The sequence below is a fragment of the Lipotes vexillifer genome, unplaced genomic scaffold, assembly GCF_000442215.2.
Source record: "Lipotes vexillifer unplaced genomic scaffold, Lipotes_vexillifer_v1.1 scaffold241, whole genome shotgun sequence".
Classification (NCBI taxonomy): domain Eukaryota; kingdom Metazoa; phylum Chordata; class Mammalia; order Artiodactyla; family Lipotidae; genus Lipotes; species Lipotes vexillifer.
The window spans coordinates 2,323,041-2,346,128 of NW_006784922.1; the positions used below are offsets into that span (position 1 = coordinate 2,323,041).

The following is a 23,088-nucleotide window of genomic DNA, read 5'->3' on the forward strand; positions in this document are numbered from 1 at the left end:
AGCAGGAAATAAAGGATCTTCAGAAGGTTCAATGGTAACCTGCAGAAATATAGAACAATCACATTAGCCTATTTAAAGACATTATTTCAAGGTGACATAAGCCAAAATGCTTTGGGAAAATAAAAAATATAAGAACAGATCCAACTCACATCCATTTTCTTCTGATAATTTAGATTCCTTACAATCTTCCTAGCTAAGTGAAGGGCGTGATTATCATCCAAAGCGTAGTAGTCACTTACTCCAGACTTTCTACAGAGTAAAGCACACTAAAAGAATCAGAACAGGGAAAAGGAAAATAATTAAATATCTTAAACCCCAAGTACCTTCTCTCATCTAAGGATGACGTCTTTTTACTTCCAAAACACTTTAATAACTGTCATCTAATTTGATCTTCATAACGTCCCTGGCAAAACAGTATTAACCTTGTTTTACAAAGATGAAAAACTGAGGTACACAAAAGTTACCTTCTCCTAGGACCACCAGTACCTGCATAGGAACCCACACCTTCTATTTTTCAATCTTGACCTTCTTCTACTGGACCACAGGGTCTTATTTAATGCTCATCCCGTACACCTCAGACAAAATCGTATATGATAAAGTTCAACCACAGCTGGCACGCTTTTGTGACGTAGTTGGTAACAACAAAAAGTGTTTGTACCTCACTGAGACCCCAGTGAAGATGCCAACTATGGCCTCTCATTTCTGAGAGACTGCTGAGGCCTTCCTTACCAAGTTACACCCCCAAGAGTAAGCTGCTGCAGGTAGGACACACGAAGGTTCGAAAACGCTGTTCCTCAGATCAATGGTGAAAATGGGTATTGATAATATGGAACTGTGGTAAGGGCCTGCTCAATTTCAAGTTCAACATGAATAAAGCATGGGCGTGCTCTGGTTCCAGTTAGATGGCTTGTTGTTTCACTTGTAGATGTACTATGACTTTCTAATAAAGTCAGGCAAAAATACACACCTAAAGGGACTTCCCTGGCAGTCCACTGGTTAAGACACCACGCTTCCACTGCAGGGAGCACGATCCCTGGTCGGGGATCTATAAGATGCCACGTGCCACACAGCACAGCCAAAAAATAGAAAAAAAATAAAATATACATATGTGTGTGTGTGTGTGTGTATGCGCACACACACACACAACCCCTGAAAAAACAGAATTTTAGTTCATTTTATGAGCAAGAACTAAGCTGCCGCAATCTAAATTTTGATGTCTTGTCTAAGGAAAACACCAAATCCTTAGGAGACGTCTTAGAACTGGGCTTTCACAGTGGTTTCACGTCACTGTCCACCTCGGGCTTGGGTGTTCCTCAATAAGAGCAAGGACCATGTGTGCTCCTCTTTATAGCCCTCCAACCCTTTGCAAATAGCAGACCCTTCAGTTTCTTTAATTTAATAGGACATTTTACAACTGACCCTGTCTTCCAAATGCTTCCACAAATACCAGCTACAATTGCTGACTTCAGCTACACTGTAGTAACTCAGTAAGCAAAGAAAAGCAGAAGGGACTGCTTCCAAATCAGTAAATATTTTAAAATAAAATGCCCTTTTTTTAAAAAAAAAATAAATTTATTTACTTATTTATTTTTGACTGTATTGGGTCTTCATTGCTGCACATGGGCTTTTCTCTAGTTGTGGAGAGCGGGGGCTACTCTTTGTTGTGGTGCACGGGCTTCTCATTGCGGGCGGTGGTTTCTCTTGTTGTGGAGCACGGGCTCTAGGCGCAGGCTCAGCAGTTGTGGCTCATGGGCTCTAGAGCGCAGGCTCAGTAGTTGTGGCTCGCGAGCTCTAGAGCGCAGGCTCAGCAGTTGTGGCTCGCGGGCTCTAGAGTGCAGGCTCAGCAGTTGTGGCTTGTGGGCTCTAGAGCACAGGCTCAGTAGTTGTGACGCACGGGCTTCGTTGCTCTGTGGCATGTGGGATCTTCCTGGACCAGGGCTCGAACCCGTGTCCCCTGTATTGGCAGGTAGATTCTTAACCACTGTGCCACCAGGGAAGTCCTAAAATGCCTTCTTTTAAAAACTGTCTAGCATTTACCAAAACAACAGGAAAGGGAAAATTTTTGATGAGACACTCTACTATGTAAAGCTTTGTGTCAAATTAACTATGAAGGATGACGAATCGGAGATGTACAAATACGTATTTACAATGACGGAGAGAACCCAAAGCAAGTTGTGCCTAGTAAATTTTATGACACTGTTCCCAAAAAAGCCATCACCATCTAATCACTGTCCCATGATTTTAAACAGGCTACTACGAGTGATAATAGCTAAAAGTAATAGAGTGCTTAGTATGACACAGACACTGTGCTGTGATGCAGGAACTATTCATATCTTCATTTTACAGATGAGGAAATGAGGCTCTGGGAAGTTATGTAGTTTGTCTAGTCACAAGGGTAACAAGTGAGGCAAACGGAAGATGAATCCTAGAACCTACATGCCTAACTTGATATACCACCTACAGCTTTTATGGGCACCAGATGACTTTTTTTAAACTGTCAAAAAAATTTTTTTAATTAATGCTCCTCAAATACTATCTTCATCTCCTTCCCCTGATTAAGCACCTACAAACAGTGGCAGCCCACTTTGTCCTGTTTCTATTCTACCTGCATCCTCTCTCTCTCCAGGCTGAAACATCTACTTCACTGTCTCCCTGAAATGGTCGGTAAATGACCAGATAAGAAAGAAATGCTGCATCTCTGCTCACAGTCGTGTCCACCGAAATAAGCAAGTCTTCCCAGGCAGAAAACTCAAGCTCTCGAAGCTTTTCTCTGCCTACCTCAATTCTGCTCCAGCTCTTCCCTTAAGTCATTCCTCCTTTTGCCTCTAGTTGTAAAACTGGAAGCATAATAGCTTATTTGTTTTGTAATTGTTTTTTAGTTCATTCATTTATATCTCTTATCTGCCGAGTTAAATTATAAATCCTTGAGGGCACGGACTAGGCCTGAAATTTTTCTGTATTACTCATAACACTTAGTACAATCAATCTATCCACAAATAAGTGCTCAAAAAGAAAGGAGTGAATGAAAAACTGAGGCAAAGGTAGGTTCCTTAGCCAACTCTTCAAAAGGCAAGGCAGTGTTCTTTGATAGGAGGGTGGAAATGTTGTACCTATTTTCCATCTCCCACCTACTGGACTGCTCCCACAGTCACCCGCCTCCCTGGTTTGTGGTTTGGCAAAGCAAAGAAAGGTTTATTGCACCTCCCAGGCCACTGAGCTCAATGATTAGATTTACCTGTCAGTTTTGTCTGGGTTCTTTAGGGTCTAGTCCTGGGTCCTCTTCCTTATCTACACTCACCTCAAGGTGAGCTCACCTAGTCCTATGGTTTAAATTCCACCTCCATATTGATGGTTCTTGAGTACGAATCTGGGCTCCAGACTCTTATAGTTAACTGCCTATTCAGCATCTCTACTTGGATGTCTGGATCATCTCTAACTTAGCAGGTTCAAAAGCAACACTTGATCCCCCTGCCCTATCCCCAACTCTGCCCCTCCTCCTGTCTTCCCAATCTCAGGAAACGAAACCATTTCATGTCATCATCTTTGTCACCTCACTTTCCTGTGCCCCATATATGAAATCCATCAACAAGTCCCTCAATTCCACCTCTAAAATAGAGCACAAATCTGATTACCCCCCTCCTCTGTTCACTACCACCACAATTACCTAAGGCACCGGCACCTCTCAGCCAACTCTAGCAATAGTTGTATGCTATTGATACAACCACCCAGCTGGTCCCTCACACACACTGTTGCGAACCCTCTAAGCATTCATTCTCCATTTAGCAGACAGAGGGATTTTTTTTTTTCTAATGCAATGTTTAATAATAGCACAAACTCTCCTTAAAACTCTTCGATGGTTTCCTAATTGCTCATAAAAGAAAAAGCCCAAAACACTGAATGACCAATTATGATGATAAACAATAATAATAATGGCAGTTAACAATTACAGGTACTTATTTTAAAGCAGGTATTGTTTCAAGCAATTTACACATACCATCTCATTTAATTCTCACAAAATTCTAGGAGGTAGATGATCTTCTTACTCCTGAACTCTAACCTGAAATGGGAAGACCAGCAATGTGATGGAGCGGCTCATGCCTGAGTCACAAGGGCCAACTGTGTGCATCTCTTCCTGATTCCATGTTCAGTGATGTCCCACTGGTAGCTTAAAATCAGCTATGGCGGGATAATTCATACCACAGATATTGGCAGATGCCACAAAGCAGGACATTTTCCCTCCTCAGTGAATCAGCTAAGCATTTACCTGCTATTGAGCATTTAGCTAAGCTATTCCCCAGCATTGCAAGCAGCCTGCAGGGACCTTAAATGGACACTAGCCCCTCAAGCAAGCCCTAGATAGCAGCTCAGTAACAAGCAAATGTAAGTCCTCATATAACTTCCCCAACAGCCCTTAAGATCAACAGTCTCCCCTGCCTCTCTGCACCTGTATGCTTAGATAAAATCCCCATGGAACTTACCAATACCCCAATCTTCTGGTTTGACTGACCAATCCAACTGCAGTCAGGGGACCCCAAAGCACTCCAACCATGGACCCTAATAAAAACATGTACCCCAGGTCCTGTCTCTCTCTCTGGGCACTCTGCCTAGACTGCCTCATGTGGCCCCTCAAGGTGTGCTGTGTACTTCCTCCAGGACCTGTGACTGATAAACCTCTATTTCAAATTCTCTTGTGGTCTGTTGTTAAACCACGGCTCACCATCCAGCACCCTGTGCTCCACTTAACAAGTGTTAATTAAACAAAGGCATGATGCCTGCACACCACTGGGTTAGCCCCACCTTCTATATGCCTATACTTCTTTGTAGCCCTTATCATGTATACATATTTATATAATTTTTTGCTGATTTCTTTATTGCCCACCTCTCTGACTAGACTATAACCTTCTTGAGATCAAAGACAATGTCTGTCGTATTATCTCAAATACCTAAACAGTGCCTGGCACATAACAGGTGCTCAATGGATGTTTGTTAAATAAATAAGAAACCTGTTTCTCCAGTCTTTCTAGGCTATAATGAAAAAGTTGATGTTCTTGCTTAGAAATGGAACTCTAAAGAATTGGACCCTAAAAGAGCAGATCTAGAACAAATAAACTGGTTTGATCTGACAAGTTTAACACCTGGAAAAAATAATTTAACACTTCTTTTAAACAGACAAGTGACAATCAATCCTGGAAAGAAACAACTGCTTCTGTTTCACCTGCAGTGAAGATCAGCACCTCCGAGATCCTCAGCTGACACCTCTTCTCCAGTGGCTGCTTTAACCTACAACAAGGATAAAAGTCAATGGTGAGTTTTCTCCATCAGAGATACAGTAAAGTCCCCTACAAACAAACAAGTTCCGTTCTGAGAGCGCGTTCGTAAGTCCAATTTGTTCGTTAAGTCCAACAAAGTTAGCTTAAGTATCCAATTAACACAATCGGCTACACAGTACTATACTGTAATAGGTTTATAATACTTTTCACACAAATAATACATAAAAAACAAACAAACGCAAAAAATAAAATATTTTTAATCTTACAGTACAGTACCTTGAAAAGTACAGCAGTACAGTACAACAGCTGGCATACAGGGGCATGTTTGCATCTTCAAAAGTTCTCAACTTCAAGTTCGTATGTAGGGGAATTACTGTATTAAAATGCTGTCCTACACACCTCCTAACCTGATTATATCTACCATTCTTTCTTCCATAGAACTAGACATTTTGTTTCTCATCCCACCCACCTAGGTAAACCTAGATAATATTGTCTCTAGTCTACTGACAAGAAATGTGAGCCCACAGTCACTAAGGAACCTGCCCACAGCCTCTGAGCAAGGAATGGAACCTGATCTGAATCCAGACATTCCTGGTCTGAAAGCACACTCTCTTTCCCCTACATTATTCTGCCTCCACACCCATGTTAAAGCCTTTGTGTCTGTGCACATGCTGATCCTACTGCTGGGCTCCCTTCTCCCTCTCACCCACCCAGTGAATACCCAATTATCCTTCAAGTCCTATCTGCTCTGTGTGGCTTTCCCTGACCTGCCCAGGCCTTTTAACCATTAACGACACTCCATGGCTTTAACAGAGCAATGTTTGCTCATCTGTGGTTCAAGAGCATTCCACCTACACCTCCAACATGGCGCCTACCAGACTATATGTCAGTAATTTGCAAGTGTCTCTGTCATCTCCTCTATACTGTAAGTTCCTTGATGGCAGAAACTGTGGTTTATTCATCTTTGGATACAATACATATATTGAAGTAACGCTATTTTTTCACCTTCGCTGAAAAATTCCAGTGACTATCAAAAACAAACTCTTAAAGGTATAATATCTTTAAGATGGGGGAAAGAAATCTCCATGATTACCCACATCTAAGATTCAGCATAATATGACTAAAAGGAAAGAAACCTTACGTAATAAATTAAGAATGACAATTATAGCGACTTCCCTGGTGGTGCATGGGTTAAGAATCCGCCTGCTAATGCAGGGGATGCGGGTTTGATCCCTGGTCAAGGAAGATCCCACATGCCGCGGAGCAACTAAGCCCGTGCGTCACAACTACTGAGCCTGTGCTCTAGAGCCTGCTCGCCACAACTACTGCAGCCCACGCACCTAGAGCCTGTGCTCCACAACAAGAGAAGTCACCGCAATGAGAAGCCCATGCACCGCACAGAGAGTAGCCCCGGCTTGCCACAACTAGAGAAAGCCCACGCACAGCAATTAAGACCCAACACAGCCAAAAATAAATAAATTAATTAATAATAATTTTTAAAAAGAACGACAATTATAGCCTGAGAAATTCAAACAAGAAAAAGCAAGAAAAATCATTTACTGCTAAATGCCAACCTGATCCCTTTTAGGAATCATTTACTGATTCCTACTTCTTTGGGTTGGTCGATTTGTTTCTTTTTCTTCAAGTAATAAAAGAAAAGCTTTTATGAGAATAATGAACACTAATCTAAAATACAGCATAGAAATGACTTATTTACTACATCAAAAGCTCTGTCTTAAATAAAATATTATTCCACAGGGAGAGGTAATTAAATTTTTCACCTCCAATTATGCACCCCAGAAATAAATTCTTGATTCTCTTCTTCCCAAAAAATTTGGTGTAAAATAACATTCAGTCCAGACAACAACTACTTATAAGAGATGTCTGGATATTTAAAGTTGTAAAAACGAATAAACATCTGATATATGATAATTCATTTTCAGGGAACTGACTGATATCAACTGAAAAAATAAAGATTTGTCATCAGTTAATATTTATGGAACACCCACAGCAATGTTTGAAACTGTGATATATATAAAGATGATAAAAGTCAAAGAGAAAATTAAAACTGCTCATTCTATTAAATAACAAGTTCGGATGATAAACAAAAGGTAGGAGAACTAAAAAAAAAGTAAAAAACTCCTTCAAAAATTTGTCTTATTCCACAGGGAACTCTGCTCAATAGAATATTATGTAACAACCTAAATGGGAAAAGAATTTGAAAAAGAATAGATACATGTACATGTATAACTGAGTCACTTTGCTGTACACCTGAAACTATCACAACATTGTTAATCAACTATACTCCAATATAAAATAAAAAGTTAAAAAAATTTACCTTATTAGTATGCATTTTTTTCCAACCACGTTAAACTACTGAAAGCTACAACCTCACATTATGTGTGAAACCTACAAAGCCTTTTCTCAATTTTCAGTGAAACAAGCAACAAAATTTAGAATTCTCAAGCAGGTAAGGCTGCTGCTGCTTCTTTTTCTACCTGTAAATACAGCCTTTTGATGGTAGACTACTGAACAAGGTTTAGTTCTCTAACAGAACTGCAGACTTTAGCTGCTAGGTTGCTTCTTTCTAAGGCACAAGTTAAATCTGAATCCACTGAATAGACATTGTAATGCTGACCTTTAGACAAAATCTTCTCTTGAAAACAGTTAGCATTATTTCAGTATTATGATACTACCTATATTCCCAAAAAGATGTTTTAAAATTTTAGTCATATCTTTACTTATTCTCTAGTGAAAAATAAACAAGAATTACCCAGGAAAGTTTACTACACATAGGTAAATTAACCAATGATTGCTATCACACATAGCTAGAGAAATATTGAAGAATAATATTTAATATTATGCTGTAGGGGTTTTGAATAATGCCTTGAGACTTTTAATTCGTTTGACTCTTCAGGCTTATCTGATCCTCAGTAAAAGTTATTAAAAATTAACACAATCATTTGGAAAATACACTTATTTAACATCAAAGTATAACACCTTTTAACATACTCTTTTTAATAAACTTGAGTTAATATTCCAAAACCAGATCATTCTTTGACAGACTTTTGAAGCAATAAACTTACTTTTTAAGATATAATTCACGTACCACAAAATTCACCATTTAAAAGAATACAATTCAGTGTTTTTTATTATATTAACAAGGCTGTATAACAACCATCACCACCACCTAATTCCAGAACATTTCATCGCTCCCAAAAGAAAGCCCATACTCATTAGCAGTCCCTCCCCATTCTACCCGCTCCCAGTCCTTGGCGACAGCTAATCTACTTTCTGTCTCTATGAATTTGCCTATTCTACATATTTCATAGAAGGGTAACTATACAATATTTGTGTCTGGCCCAATGTTTTCAAGGTTTGTCCATGTTGTAGGATGTGTCAAAACTTCTTTCCTTTTTATGGCTGAATTACTCCACTTGTAGGTTTATTATAGCTTTAGAAGTTCCTTGACATTATTCTTTGTACCTGTTTAATATTCTTGGATTTTACTTACGTAATGGGATGTTTTGTTGTAACCAGTAGAAATTACCTGTGTCTTCACCCAGCCTCTCTTTATCACTCTGAAGTCTAGGATCATGTTGTGACATAAGCAAAGCAGGGCGACAACTGCTTTCCTGAAAATCACAATGGAGGTGTCCAAAGGAGAGACGAGGAAGAGCCGAGGATGACATAATCCAGTCCTCAGTGCCTGCATCACGGGCAGGTGGCCAGTGAAGTTGCACAGGGCCCCACTCTCAGAAGGGCCCTGTGCTTGGAGTTTAATGCTCAGTGGTCACCCTAGGGAAAGTCTAACTAACTTTATCTTTGAATCTGTGTTCTGTAAGTGAAGTCTGATGGGACAACGGAGCATGTGTGTTGAGGTTTAGAGCCTCAGATCTTGTGCAGTCTGCCTCCCCCCATCTCCCTGGGATGGGTTCTTGGCTCCCTGCTTCCCTGCTGACTGGTGCCTGGGCCCTGGGTCCTGCCCCACCTTCTCCTCCCCACCCCTGCCTAGCACCTGTTACACCCACCCCCAGTGGGGGCCTTACACAGGCGTAGGGAGGATCAGAGGCCAGGTGTGCCCCCCATGGTGTCTCAGGGAAGAGCATGGCAGCCCCATCACTGTCCTGGGCTGGCAGTGCTGAGGTGTGCTGCTGAGGTGTGCTCTCCAACAGGCCACTCTGCGTGTTGGGGGAGGTGGGGCCGGGGGGGATGCTAAGGGCTAGCCTTTTGCTCGTTCCCCATCTGGGTACCAAGCACATTCTCACATGGAGGCAGCACATCCTTGGGGACATGGGAAGTAGAGATGCCTGGCGGGGGCAGGGGTGGGGGTGGGGGTGGGGTGGGGCCTGTCGTTAAATAACAAATAAAAACACCATGACTGGTAGACCACAGAAGAAGGGAACATGTTTCATATTTTAGTATCTTTTACAGTAGTTTTCTCCTTTTTGAACAAAGGGTTCCATATTTTCAGTAGACCACAAAGAAGGGAACATGTTTCATATTTTAGTATCTTTTACAGTAGTTTTCTCCTTTTTGAACAAAGGGTTCCATATTTTCATTTTGCACTGGGGTCTGCAAATCATGTAGCTGCCCTACCAGTGATCCATAAAGCTTGAAAAGTATTAAAAATTTAGGGCTTCCCTGGTGGCGCAGTTGTTGAGAGTCTGCCTGCCGTTGCAGGGGACACGGGTGTGTGCCCCGGTCCAGGAAGATCCCACATGCCGCGGAGCGGCTGGGCCCGTGAGCCATGGCCGCTGAGCCTGCGCCCGGAGCATGTGCTCCGCAACAGGAGAGGCCGCAATGGGAGAGGCCACAACAGTGAGAGGCCCGCGTACCGCAAAAAAAAAAAATTTAGAGCACCACTCATAGCTATTCTAACTCTTTTTTCTTGGTGGGTGGGGGGACTTAACCTTTTGAAAAGATAATGTTTTCACAAGACTCGGAAAGTCAAAGGTCTCTCTCCCACCCTGCTTCAACAACATTTACTCTATCTTTTTCAGTTTCTTTATGCATATACAAGCTTACAAATGTATAATTCCCCCCCTGCACTTTACGCAAAAGTTAACACACTATGTGTAAGCACCTTGCTGTTTTCACTTAACAATTTATTGGTTTGTTATTGACCTTGAGTAGAAGAAAAGATAAGTAAAAGTATTTTTCTTCAGCCAGCACCATTCAAGGGGGAAAGGACAGTCCTTTCAACACATGATGCTGAGACAACTGCATGTCCACGTACAGAAAAATGTCGAACCCCTTCCTGAAACCGCACCAAAATACAACTCAAAATGGATCACAGACCCAAACATAAGAGCTAAAATTATAAAACTCTTAGAAGAAAACAAAGGATTAAATCTTTGCAACCTTGGAACAGGCAATACCTTCACAGATAGGACACCAAAAGCACAAGCAAAAAAAAAAAAAGAAAAAAATATGAAAATTGGACTTGATCAAAATTTTAAATGTTTATGCTTCAAAGGAAAATACCATCAAGAGGGTGAAAAGACAACCCATAGAAGAAAGTATTTGCAAATCATACATCTGATAAGAGACTCGTAACCAGAACACATGAAGAATTCTTACAACTCAATAAAAAGACAAGAGCCCAATTACAAAATGGGCAAAGGATCTGAATAGACAGTTCTCCAAAGAAGATATACAAATAGCCAACAAGCACATGAAAGATGCTCAGTATCATTAGCCATTAGGGAAATGAAAATCAAAACCACAGTGAGGGGCTTCCCTGGTGGCGCAGTATTTGAGAGTCCGCCTGCCGATGCAGGGGACGCGGGTTCGTGCCCCGGTCCGGGAGGATCCCACGTGCCGCAGAGTGGCTGGGCCCATGAGCCACGGCCGCTGGGCCTGCGCGTCCGGAGCCTGTGCTCCGCAATGGGAGAGGCCACGACAGTGAGAGGCCCGCGTACCACACACACACAAAAAAAAACCACAGTGAGGTACCATGTCACACCCACTATGATGGCTACCGTCAAACAGACACACAATAACAAGTGTTGGAGAGAATGTAGAGAAATCAGAACCCTCACATACTGCTGGCAAGAATGTAAAATATGCTCTGGACAGTTTGGCTGTTCCTCAAAATGTTAACCTTAGAGCTACCATATGACCCAGAAATTGTACTTGTAGGTTTATATCCAATAGAAATGAAAACATACCCATATAAAAACTTATACATGAATGTTCATAGAAGCATTATTCATAATATCCAAAAAGTGGCAACAATCCAAATGTCCATCAACCGATAAATGGATAAACAAAATGCAGCCTATCCATACAATGAAATATTATTCAGCCATAAAGAGGAAGGAAGTGATTCCTCCAAAATTTAAACATAGAATTACCACACGATTCAGCAATTCCACTTCTGAGCATATACCCAAAAGAAATGAAAGCAGGGACTCACACAGGTATTTGTATACTCATGGTCACAGCAGCGTTATTCCAAATAGCCCCAAAGTGGAAGCAACCCAAAAGTCCACTGATGGATAAGTAGACAAAATGTGGTAAGTACCTACACTGGAGTATTATTCAGCCTTAAAGAGGAAGGAAATTCTGAAACATGTTACAACATGGATAAATCTTGAGGACATTTTGCTAAGTGAAATATGCCAAACACAAAAGGACAGATATTATATGATCCCACTTAAATGAGGTTCCTAGAGTAGCCAAATTCAGACAAAGTAGAATCATGGATGTCGGGGCAGTGAAGGAAGTGGGGAATAGGGAGTTAGTGTTTACTGGGGACAGAGTTTCAGTTTGGGAAGATAAGAACATTCCGGAGGTGGGTGGTGGTGATAGTTGCACAACAAAGTGAATATACTTAATGCCAGAGCGCTGTATACTTAAAAATGGTTAGAATGGTAAATTTAATATTATGCATGTTTTACTTCAATCAAGCAAGCAAGTAAGCAAACAAGACTATGTTCTTACCAAAAAGAAACAAACAAACAACTAGTTTCTTACCAAGGGAGGTCCTCCCAAGAAAATGGTACCCTGCTTGCGTACGATGATGTTTTCATCAGCCATCGCAGGCACGTAAGCTCCTCCTGCTGTACAGGAGCCCATGACCACTGCTACCTGGAATCCAAGCACACAAGAAACTCATGCAGTACAGCTCAGACAGTGAATTTACACAGTCCCTGGATCTACAGTTCCACAAACACTGCAGTACCAGGGGATATTACTAGCTTGTACCCGTGTTTCTCTCTTTTCTTTTGGCTGTGCCATGTGGCTTGTGGGATCTCAGTTCCCGACCAGGGATTGAACCAGGGCTACGGCAGTGAAAGCCCGGAATCCTAACCACTAGGCCACCAGGGAACTCCCTGTGTTTCATTTTTAAAATGGAGTCCTCTAAGTGTTTAGAATGGTTTCCTAACTTTTGTATCAAAGCATTTTGAAGGACTTATGTCACACTTTACAAAGCTTGTGGACAATCTCCCTGTTAAATAGAAGACTGGCCAAACAGACCTTTACCCTGAGCAACTAATGGAGAGAAGAAACTCAAAATCCACCCATAAATTAGCAAAATTATATTAAAAGGACAACTTTTAAATCTAATAATAATAACAGTAATAATAAGTCTTCTAAACAATTGCCACTTATCTCAAAGGAATACTGAAATAATTCTCCAAATGAGTAATGTTAATTTTGTGTTATCCTGAACATCAGACCTTCTAAATATAAAACTAATGTTAGCATCACAATTGAAAATCTTGCTGAAAAGAAAGTCCATTGTGTTGAAGCTGGGTGATGCATACCTGAGGGTTCACAGTACTATTTTCTCTACTTTTGTGTGTGTTCGAAATTTTCCATGATAAAAGCTTAAAAAAAATTCTTGCTTAGAGATTAGTATGACACATAATAAATATGGGTTTTGCTGATTACCCCTAGACAGGAATAAACAATATCACAGAGAAAAATAAGAGAAGTATGTGGTGAATATTTTCTTAAATTATCACATGAAAGTAGACTTTGCTAATTCCAATATACAAGTATCTGTTCTGAAAAAAAAAAAAAAAGCCACAGTAGTATTAATCCAAAAGTGAAAGGCAGCATGAGTTAACATTTTTCCATCTAAATGGCTGTCACAAAAGGCATTTTCCCCTATTATGAAAAACGGCTACAACATTTCTTTGTCAACATACTACAGAAGTGTTTGTCACTTATGGTTTTGCTTATCAATCACCCAGTTTTTTTTCTTTCAGTTTTATTGGAATATAATTGACATACAGGACTGTATCAGTTTAAAGTATATAGCATAATGATTTGACTTACATATAGCATGAAATGATTCTTAGTAAGTTTTAGAAAATATCCATCAGAGACGTTGCTGGCGGTCCAGTGGTCAGGACTCCGCACTTGCACTTCAGGGGGCTCAGGTTCAACCCCTGGTGGAGGAACTAATATCCCACATGCCGTGTGGCAAATTAAAAAAAAAAAAGCGGAGCCTAACCACTGGACTGCCAGGGAAGTCCCCAAAATTTTTAAAATAGAAGAAAAATGTTTTTCTTATGATGAAAAAACCCCTTAGGATCTACTCTTAACAACTTTCATATATAACAAAGAGCAGTGTTCATTATATTATTCATATTGCACATTACATCACATTACTTATTTATCTTAAAACTGGAAGTTTGTACCTTTTGACCTCCTTCATCCAATTCCCCTTCCCCCATCCCTCCTCTCTGGTAACTACAAATCTGATCTCTTTTTTTATGGGCTTGTTTGTTTGGTTGGCTTGGAAGTATAATCAACCTACAGCACTATGTTAGTTACTGTAATACAACAGAGGGATTTGATATTTCTATACATTTCAAAATGATCACCACAATAAGTATAGTTACAGTATGTCGCCACGTAAAGATATTACATAATTACTGACTATATTCCCCCCACTGTACATTTCATACCCACCACTCATTTACAACTGGAGATCTGCACCTCTTAATCCCCCTCACCTACTTCTCTCCCTCCACCCACACCCCACCTCCCCACAGAGGTCTGTTTTGAAGATATCTATGGCTAGAAAAACTCTTGCCCACAAGCACAAGGAAACATTCATCATAGCAGTGTTCATAATAGCAAAATATGCAAATAGCCAACATGTCCGTCAACACAATATTTTGAAAGGGATACTGTGGATAAATAAATTCTTTAAAAATCTGGGGCAAAAAATAACACAGGAAAGGTTAGTACTTCATAAATCCAAGTGGAGGGTACATGAGTGTTCTGGTCTATTATTCTCTGTACTTTCTTCAAGTTTGAAATATTTTATGGGTTTTTCTTTAAGTTTATATCAGAAGCAAAGGACACAATTTCACCTTATCACCCTGTTCTCTGCACTAGAACACTAGAATCCACTATCAAAAAAAGAAGTCAAGGAACTAAAGAAGAGTCACAATGATGTAAGAATATGAAAGGGGACAATTTTCAAAAGTAAGCTCTAAAGAACTAAAGAGGCACAGCAGGGTTCCATGAAAACAACTATTGAGCAAAAGGAGAGAAAAGAAGAGCAAATGCCAGCAAGTGGTGTCCCAAGACCAAGGACTGGGGGTTGGGGGGTGGGGATGGAGCAAACAAAGACGAATTATCCTGTCAAAATGTCACAAGACAAAAATGAGGGAAATGAAACTAAATGTCATCCTGTCATCTCAGGGTGGAGAAAAAAGATGTACCAATTTAGCAGAAAAGTCTCTCAAGAGAATAGCTGACAAATTATTAGCACATAAGGCAAACAACAGTCTCTCCAGCCCTCAGATCTTCCAGTGTCCGTCTGAGATGGGCAGTCAGGGTTTCGATCATGCTGCAGCCCCTTTGTACCCCGCAGCTCCAAGGGGCAGTGCTGCCGGGCTCCACATCAGGGACCCATTTAAACCCCAGTCCCACCTCCTTTGATTCTTCTCTGTCTTGCTGGCTGATCTTCCTCCATCTCTGAACCTAGACTGGGGGTGGGGGGGCAGGTGGGGAAGAGAATACCCAACTCACTTTGTATTCTCCCCTATCTTGTTTTTAAAACTTATGGCTTGAGACCTCCAAGCCCCTTTTTAACTATGACAAATGCTCTCTCACAAAACGAATTTTACCATATTCCTAAGAACACTTCAGATGCCTTTTCGCCACAGAATCTCTGCAATCAAGGAAATCAACAATCCACTTCTCAGACACCAGGTGAGGCATCACAAACATATACAGAAGACTTTTGCTCAGTAACAGAGTAGGAGACTGTGGTAGGCAGCTTCTAAAACACCACCCGCCCGCCCCCTGTCATACTAGACTCCTGGTATTCACTTCCTGTGTGATCACGTCCCTTTGAGTGTGCAGTGGATCTGGTGACATGCTGCTAATGAATGGAATATGGCAAGTGATGGGACATCACTGCTGTGCTCAGGGTATGAGGGACCGTGTCTTCTGTCTTGCTGGCCCTCTTTCTCGCACACCTGCTTGCTCACTCTGATGCAGCTAGCTGACATGCTGTGACATGCTGTATGGAGAGGCTCACAAAGGAAAGAACCTACAACAGTTCATAAGGAACTGAGGGGTTTCTGCAAAGAACTGAATCCTACCAACAGCCACATGAATGAGGTAGGGGGCGGAGCCTTAAGAGGACTGCTGTCAGTCACATGATCCAGCTAAGTGCAGAGCTCGAGGATCCAGCTAAGCTGTGCTCAGACCCCTAACCCACAGAAACTGTGAGATAATAAATGTTGTTGTTTTAAACTGCTATGTCTGGGGGTAATTTGTTCTGCAGTAATAGAGAACTAATACAGAGATCAAAAAACATCTCCCTTAAGTGACTGCAATTGAGGCCCATCTGAAGACCTAGGATAGTCTCTGAAGTGCTTTGTTGTTGCTCTTTAATGTATCTGTGAACTATTCCTCTAGTCCAGAGATGGGAGACAGACCAGCATTAGCATTCTGTACCATCCCACCCAGAGAATGATGAAAAACCAAGAGAAGGACGTGGATAAACCTTGAAGCCATTACACTAAGTGAAAGAAACCAGGCCCAAAAGACCACTTAGTACAATTCCATTTATATGAAATGTCCAGAATAGGCAAATCCATAGGTTACCAGGGGCTGGAGGGACTGGGTAAAAATGAGATTAACTGCCAGTGGGTATGGCATTTCCTTCTGGGGTGATAAAAGTGTTCTAAAATTGATTCAACCCTGTAAATACCCTAAAAACCACTGAATTATATCTATTAAATGAGTAAATTTTATGGTATGTAAATTATAGCTCAATAAATTACACCTCAATAAAACTTATAAAATTAAAAAAAAAATACAAGAGCTAGAGTTACTAAGTATACAGGAATCAAAATTCTCAAATTTTTCATCAATAAGAAAGAGAGGCTATTCTAGTTCCAGTTTTGTGTCTAACAGACACAAAACTTACTACTGCCAAAGCAAGGATTTCCCTGGTGGCGCAATGGTTAAGAATCTGCCTGCCGATGCAGGGGACACGGGTTTGAGCCCTGGTCCAGGAAGCTCTCACATGACGCAGAGCAACTAAGCCCGTGCGTCACAAATACTGAGCCTGCGCTCTAGAGCCCGTGAGCCACAACTACTGAGCCTGAGTGCCACAACTACTGAAGCCCGCGCACCTAGAGCCTGTGCTCCACAACAGGAGAAGCCACCGCAATGAGAAGCCCGCGCACCACAACGAAGAGTAGCCCCCGCTCACTACAACTAGAGAAAGCCCACGCGCAGCAACGAAGACCCAATGCAGCCAAAAATAAATAAATTTATAATATATATATATATATTGCTCAATAGAAATAAAAGAACACAGTTAAGTCACCACAATCTCCTCTTCTGCATTTAATTCTGAGCCCTTCCCTCACAAAATAGAGTGAACGGGCACCAAGAGCTCCGCCACTGTGTCTACAGCTGCTTCTCACAGAGCATGGGGACCCCAGGGCCCAAAGAGCACCGATGACTTTCCACATCCCAAAGCATTCGTGTGTAGTACAATGAAGACCTTACACTGGGCCACACTGGACAAATGATTCAGAACCCCAGAAAGATAATTCTGCTGCTTTCTTCTACTAAAGGGAAATTAAAGGGACATAAGGAAGCTGCGTGACCACAAGCTGTTCTGACCGTGCTCAGAGTACAGGTTTGGCTGTGTGGGCGAATCCCAGGCACTATGTCAGGAGAGACATGACTGCGCCCCTCATCTGCATCAGAACAAAAGACAGCTCCCACGAGTTCCACTGAGAGGCCACCATCCACCCTGTCACCAGAGAAGTGGGCCTGCTCTGTGACAAGGACAAGCCAAGAGATCCCTATTGCAGGGTCAGGAGGCACATGGCAACTCAAAAACTTGAATCCAGAGCAAGAAAACAGCAAGTAGGCTAAGAATGATGTGTAACTGACAGTAACAATCTTTGTCATCACTGGCACAGACGGCACAGCAAAAGCTGGAAGTGAAAGGAAATGAGAGGCTACAAAACAGAGGTAATAGTCTGGAAAAACTTTGGACAAAATTTCATTACCCTCCAGGTCTTGCCTGCACAAGTAGAGACTGGTTCTTGTCACACCAAAAACAAATTACATATTGTAGGTCAGCAGCCTGCCCTATGGAAGGGGTGTCTGAGAGGGAGTCAAGAGGTTTTATACCCAATTCTGAGAAGCTGTGTGAACTTTAGACCTCCATCTTTCCACTGAAAAATTGCCAAAGATTATCTAGTTCAAAGGCTCTCTTTGATAAATGTAATAGAACTTGGGGAGGGAGATTTCCAGTTGCTTGGTGGAAAAGCCATTTAAATTATAATATGTTTTTTAAATCTCTCATCTTTCTTCTTTTTCTATTCAAAGTACTGTAGAAAGCAAATACTGCCTGTATCACTTTTTTCTTCGTCTACCTAAAGAGTCACCATTAAAAAATAAAAGCCATAATACACACATATCTATTCAATGGCTGTCCAGAATTTAAGAACATTATCAACTATACCGACGATCACACTGCTGATCCTAGAATGTGCATGCTTATCCGTGCTCACTGGGTAGGATGAAGTGTACACAGAGAACAAAAAGTCCATCTCACCCAGAACATTCTGTTTCTTCCTCAATCTTTTTATCAGAGAGCCTCAAAACAAAATAAAAAAGAGTGGTTTCTTCTAGCCCTGACCCTATCTGGCTTCATGAGCAGGTTGAAATGCATTTTAAAAATAATAATATACAGTGTTTATCCTAACTACGACCCTCAAAACAATTACCAAGTTCTGAAGCAAAGAAAATAAATTTCAAAAATAATGAGCTAAGCCAAGGAGGGAAGAGGGAAAAGAGGAAGGGAGGGACACTTGAGAATAGTTTTAGGCACATCTCCAAAAAGAAGAACAAACAGGCAGAAGTGCAAAGAAGAAAAAAGGGGGAAAGGCCTGAGGAGCTGCAACTAAGCATAGCTAGGTGAATAACAGCTATTTCAGAAGAAATAAACCGTTAATTAAAAACAGAAACATTTGCTGCTGGTGTGGTAAGGATCACAGTAAAATGAGGAAGAGAATTAATGCATCAGAGCAAAACCAGTCTAGACTAGACTCTCGCTAGACTATAAAAATTAATGGTAATGTAAGACTTAAAGAAAACAAACACCAAGATCCCACTTCTGAAGAGAACTATAAGTCTCATATTTAAAAAGCCAGCAACATGGGAACCACATCAGGAAAATAAAAGCAGCACAGCCCCAAGATCATCACGGCATCAGGCCTGGATTTGGAGAAGGACCAGAGAAGGTATCCTCGGGACACGAGGCTCAGAGAAAGACCACTGGACACCAATACGCCAAGTCTTTAAACTTCAAAACAAACCAGGGTCCTAAAACCTACCAGAAAGTAAGGAAAAATGACACAGAAGAGAATACAAAAGTAACTACCTAGTTAACTGTTTTTTCTCAAGTGCAAAAACAAAATTGTTGAACCTGGGAGGTCTATAGGAATCTGGCCACAGCTTTACAGCTGCAAAAATATAGGAAAAAACAGAGATATGGTTGTCAAGAGACATACTTCTTAGAAATCAGTGGATAAATGGACTTACAAAGGGCAAGGTTAATAACATTAAATAAAAACCAATCTTGGGGAGGAATAGTAATTGAACAAGTAAGGGAAGCTAGTGCTCACTATCAAAATGCACATGTGGGCCTCCCTGGTGGATCAGTGGTTAAGAATCCTCCTGCCAATGCAGGGGACACGGGTTCAAGCCCTGGTCCGAGAAGATCCTACATGCTGCGGAGCAACAAAGCCCGTGTGCTACAACTACTGAGCCTGTGCTCTAGAGGCCATGAGCCACAACTAATGAAGCCTGCGTGCTATAGCCCGTGCTCCGCAACAAGAGAAGCCACCGCAATGAGAAGCCCGTGCACTACAACGAAGAGTAGCCCCCGCTCGCCGCAACTAGAGAAAACCCACGCACAGCAATGAAGACCCACCGCAGCCAAAAAGTAAAATTAAAAAAAAAAAAAATGCACACGTAACATAACTGCAATTACAACAGTTATTGCTTTACGTAGGAAATACAAAAAATTGTTAACAGTCCACCTAAACCAAAGTCCTAAATAAATAATAAAATATATTGGAAATTCCCTGGCCATCCAGTGGTTAGGACTCGGCACTTTTACTGCCATGGCCCGGGTTGAATCTCTGCTCGGGGAACTAAGATCCTGCAAGCCATGCAGCGCAGCCAAAATTAATGATGATGATGGTAATAATAATAATAATAAACATACATTAAAATATAGGAAATAGAACTACTCAGTATGTTAGGTATCACTTTAATGGTTATTAAGGAGTTTCACTCAAATAATAAATTATTAAGTAGGTAAGTAAATGCGTTGGGATATAAACAATCCAATATTGTCTCTAATCTAAAGTGGCATAGAGTCTAGTAAAGGAAATTAGTCAGGATATGTCTAGATAAAAGGGATAAATGCCATTAGTAAGGTATAGCTCAAGAATTATGGGAGTTGGGGGGGGGGGAAGATTACTTCCGGTAAGGGATTCTGGGAAGCTTTCCTGGAAAAGGTGGCATCTGAGATGCACCTTGGAAAATGGGTTGGAGACTCAGATCAACCCATATGGAAGGACTGGGGGAAAGAGAGTCCGGCGTGGACCTGAGCAGAAACTCATAAAGGTCACGATGCACATGAAAAATAGCAAGCGCTTCAGACTGACGGCAGTTTACAATGCATGATCAGTAAGGCTAGAAAGTTAGGTTGGAACCAGATCACACGAGGTCTTAAGTATCAGGCTGTGAAGTCTGGTCTGGAACAAGGGAACTAGATAAAGAATAACCTTACAGTAATGTGTACAATAGACAGAAAATGCCTGAACTAACTATGGTGATGGCAGTAGGAATGGAGTGGAGAGGACCAATCCAAAGGTAAAAACCAACATGACTTGATTCATCAAAGGTTTACTATGTATTGATTATCTGCCCAGCATCAAAGGAGCTCCCAGGGGTACAAAAATAAGGAAGATATATATTTCTGACCTAAAAGGATTAAGTAGGGGAAAAATCAGAGAAGAGTCAACGATGACATCAAAAGTTTCAATCCTAGAGAAAAGAGCAAGAAGGAAGTACCATCAACAGCACACAGAAACATGGGTGAAGGAACAAATCAGCAGGGGCAGCTAAATACAGAATGTCTACTCTGAGCCTCTGGTACCAGCAGGAAATCTAACCAAACAACAGAACCCCAAGGGTAGGTGGAGGTGGAGGGAGAGGGAGGCCAGGACCACAGAATGATCATGGAAATGACAGGTATGTCATTAGATTCTATTATACTACTAAGGACAAGTCCTTGATGGGGTTGGGAGGATTAAATGAAGAGAGTGGGAGAAGGAAACCAATGGCACGAAGCCTAAGGAGAATTTCAAGAAAGGGAACAATAACAAAACCAACAGGTTGTACAGCGTGAGAATCTCTAGGAGGTTAAGGTTAGCGGGACCCTCCGAGGGCAGCGAGGTTTTTAGGAAAGTGAGTGGTCAGGAACGAAGATGGCTGGGCCAATCCTTAAGAAGTCTGGTAATCCAGGGAGGGAGAGAAGCTTCAAAAACAGCAGAAGCTAGAAAAGGTCCTTTTCTTTGTGCATCATTTTTTGCTACTTTTTCCTTTAAAAAAAAAAAAAAAAAGGATGTCAACATGATTATTGGCTGTGAGAAAAAAAATTAAGTGGATGTGAAATATTAAAGCAAAAGAGAGAAAGAGGATTAATGATGAAGCACAAATAAGGGATCAGTATTAAGATTATAAATGACAAGTCTAGTCTTGGAGAAGAGAGACAATTCTTCCTGGGATTTAAAAAAAAGACAGAGTAAGCAGTATTGTTTTTAATAGAACAGGGCTCACATATGGCTTTCTCAGTAAGGTACGAAGCAATAGCTTCAGTGGCGATATCAGGTTTATAGTTCATATATTGGGGAAAAGATGAGAAGAGGCACCATGGACACTAGGATACAATAACAATTAGATTTTTTTTTTTAATTCCACGAGGTTCATGAGAATATAAGAAGGCAAACCTCAACCACAAACTTCCTATTGGGGTGAAATAGAAAAAATAAATGCTGAGAAGTGGCTCAGTTAAAGAAATACTGATGTTAAAATTTTCAGGAAACAAAAATTAAATAGGCAAACTGAAGGCATTCAGTCAAATGCCCCTTAGATATTTTAGATTTTTTTATCATAAGCAGATATTGCTTATTCAAAATTATAAGGACAATTTTAATTTTAAAAAGACCTAGTTCTTAAAGCACTTCAAGCTTCAGGTTCCACAGGAGCAGAGACCCTACCTGGTTTTATTCATCTAGTACAGGGCCTGGCTTAGAGTAGCTTCTCCATAAATATCTCTTAGATGTTGGCTGACGTTTTATATAGTCCCACAAAAGCTACATGAAGAGAAAGACAGAGCACAGAATAAGCATGCAAGGTGGCAGAGGTCTACAGTGAGTTGAATGGTGCCCCTCAGCGTCCCAAATTTGTCCACACCCAAATCTCCGGAACCTGTGAATGTGACCTTATTCGAAAAAAAATGGGTCTTTGCAGATGTAATTAAGTTAAGGATCTTCAGATAAGATCACTCTAGATTACCCAGGGGTGCCCTAAATTGAGTGACAAGTATCCTTGTAAGGGAGAGAGGGCGCAGAGGAGAAGACCATGGGAAGACCAAGGCAGAGACTGGAGTCACATAGCCACAAGCCAAGGGGACGCCTGGAGCCATCAGAAGCTCAAAGAGGCAAGGAACGGAATCTTCCTTAGAGCCTTCTGAGGGAGCACGGCCCTGCCGCCACCTTGATTTCAGACGTCTAGCCTCCAGAAACTTGAGGGAATAAATTTCTGTTATTTTAAGCCACGCTGTTTGTGGTAATTTGTTACGGCAGCCCTAGGAAACTAATACAAGTTTCATATAGCTATATAAACTATAATACCAGGTTAAATGGGCTGACTTCCCCTATAAGACAAAAGATCACGATAAGAATTTCATAATAGATAATGGATGCAAGGGCCATCTGTGCAAAAGTGAGCAAAGCTGAAGTTTCTATTTAGATAAACAAAGCATAGATACATGCATGGTCGCCACATAAGAGTAAAATATATAATAAATAATAACAACACATTGTATTGGTAGATTATAAAGAAGAGAGAGAATAATTGCAAGTGATGACCAATTAATTAGAATACTAATAAAAATACTACAAACTTAACAAATTCAATAACAAAACAAAAACAAAGGACTTGCAGCAGTATCATGAAGTATTTCAAACATACAAAAAAGATTCGAATAGCAAAATAAATATTCTTTCCC

The 23,088-nt window shown here is 41.0% G+C and overlaps 1 protein-coding gene across 1 annotated transcript in view; it reads right to left on the reverse strand.

The window, feature by feature from the left end:
* Positions 1 to 23,088, reverse strand: part of MCCC2 (methylcrotonyl-CoA carboxylase subunit 2) — a 63,868-nt gene that overhangs the window by 19,675 nt on the left and 21,105 nt on the right. Inside the window, 4 exon segments of the mRNA XM_007472369.1 lie at positions 1 to 39; positions 150 to 249; positions 5,216 to 5,280; positions 12,252 to 12,365. The exon segment at positions 1 to 39 is cut by the window's left edge and continues 9 nt beyond it. Coding sequence (XP_007472431.1) covers positions 1 to 39; positions 150 to 249; positions 5,216 to 5,280; positions 12,252 to 12,365 — 318 coding nt within the window.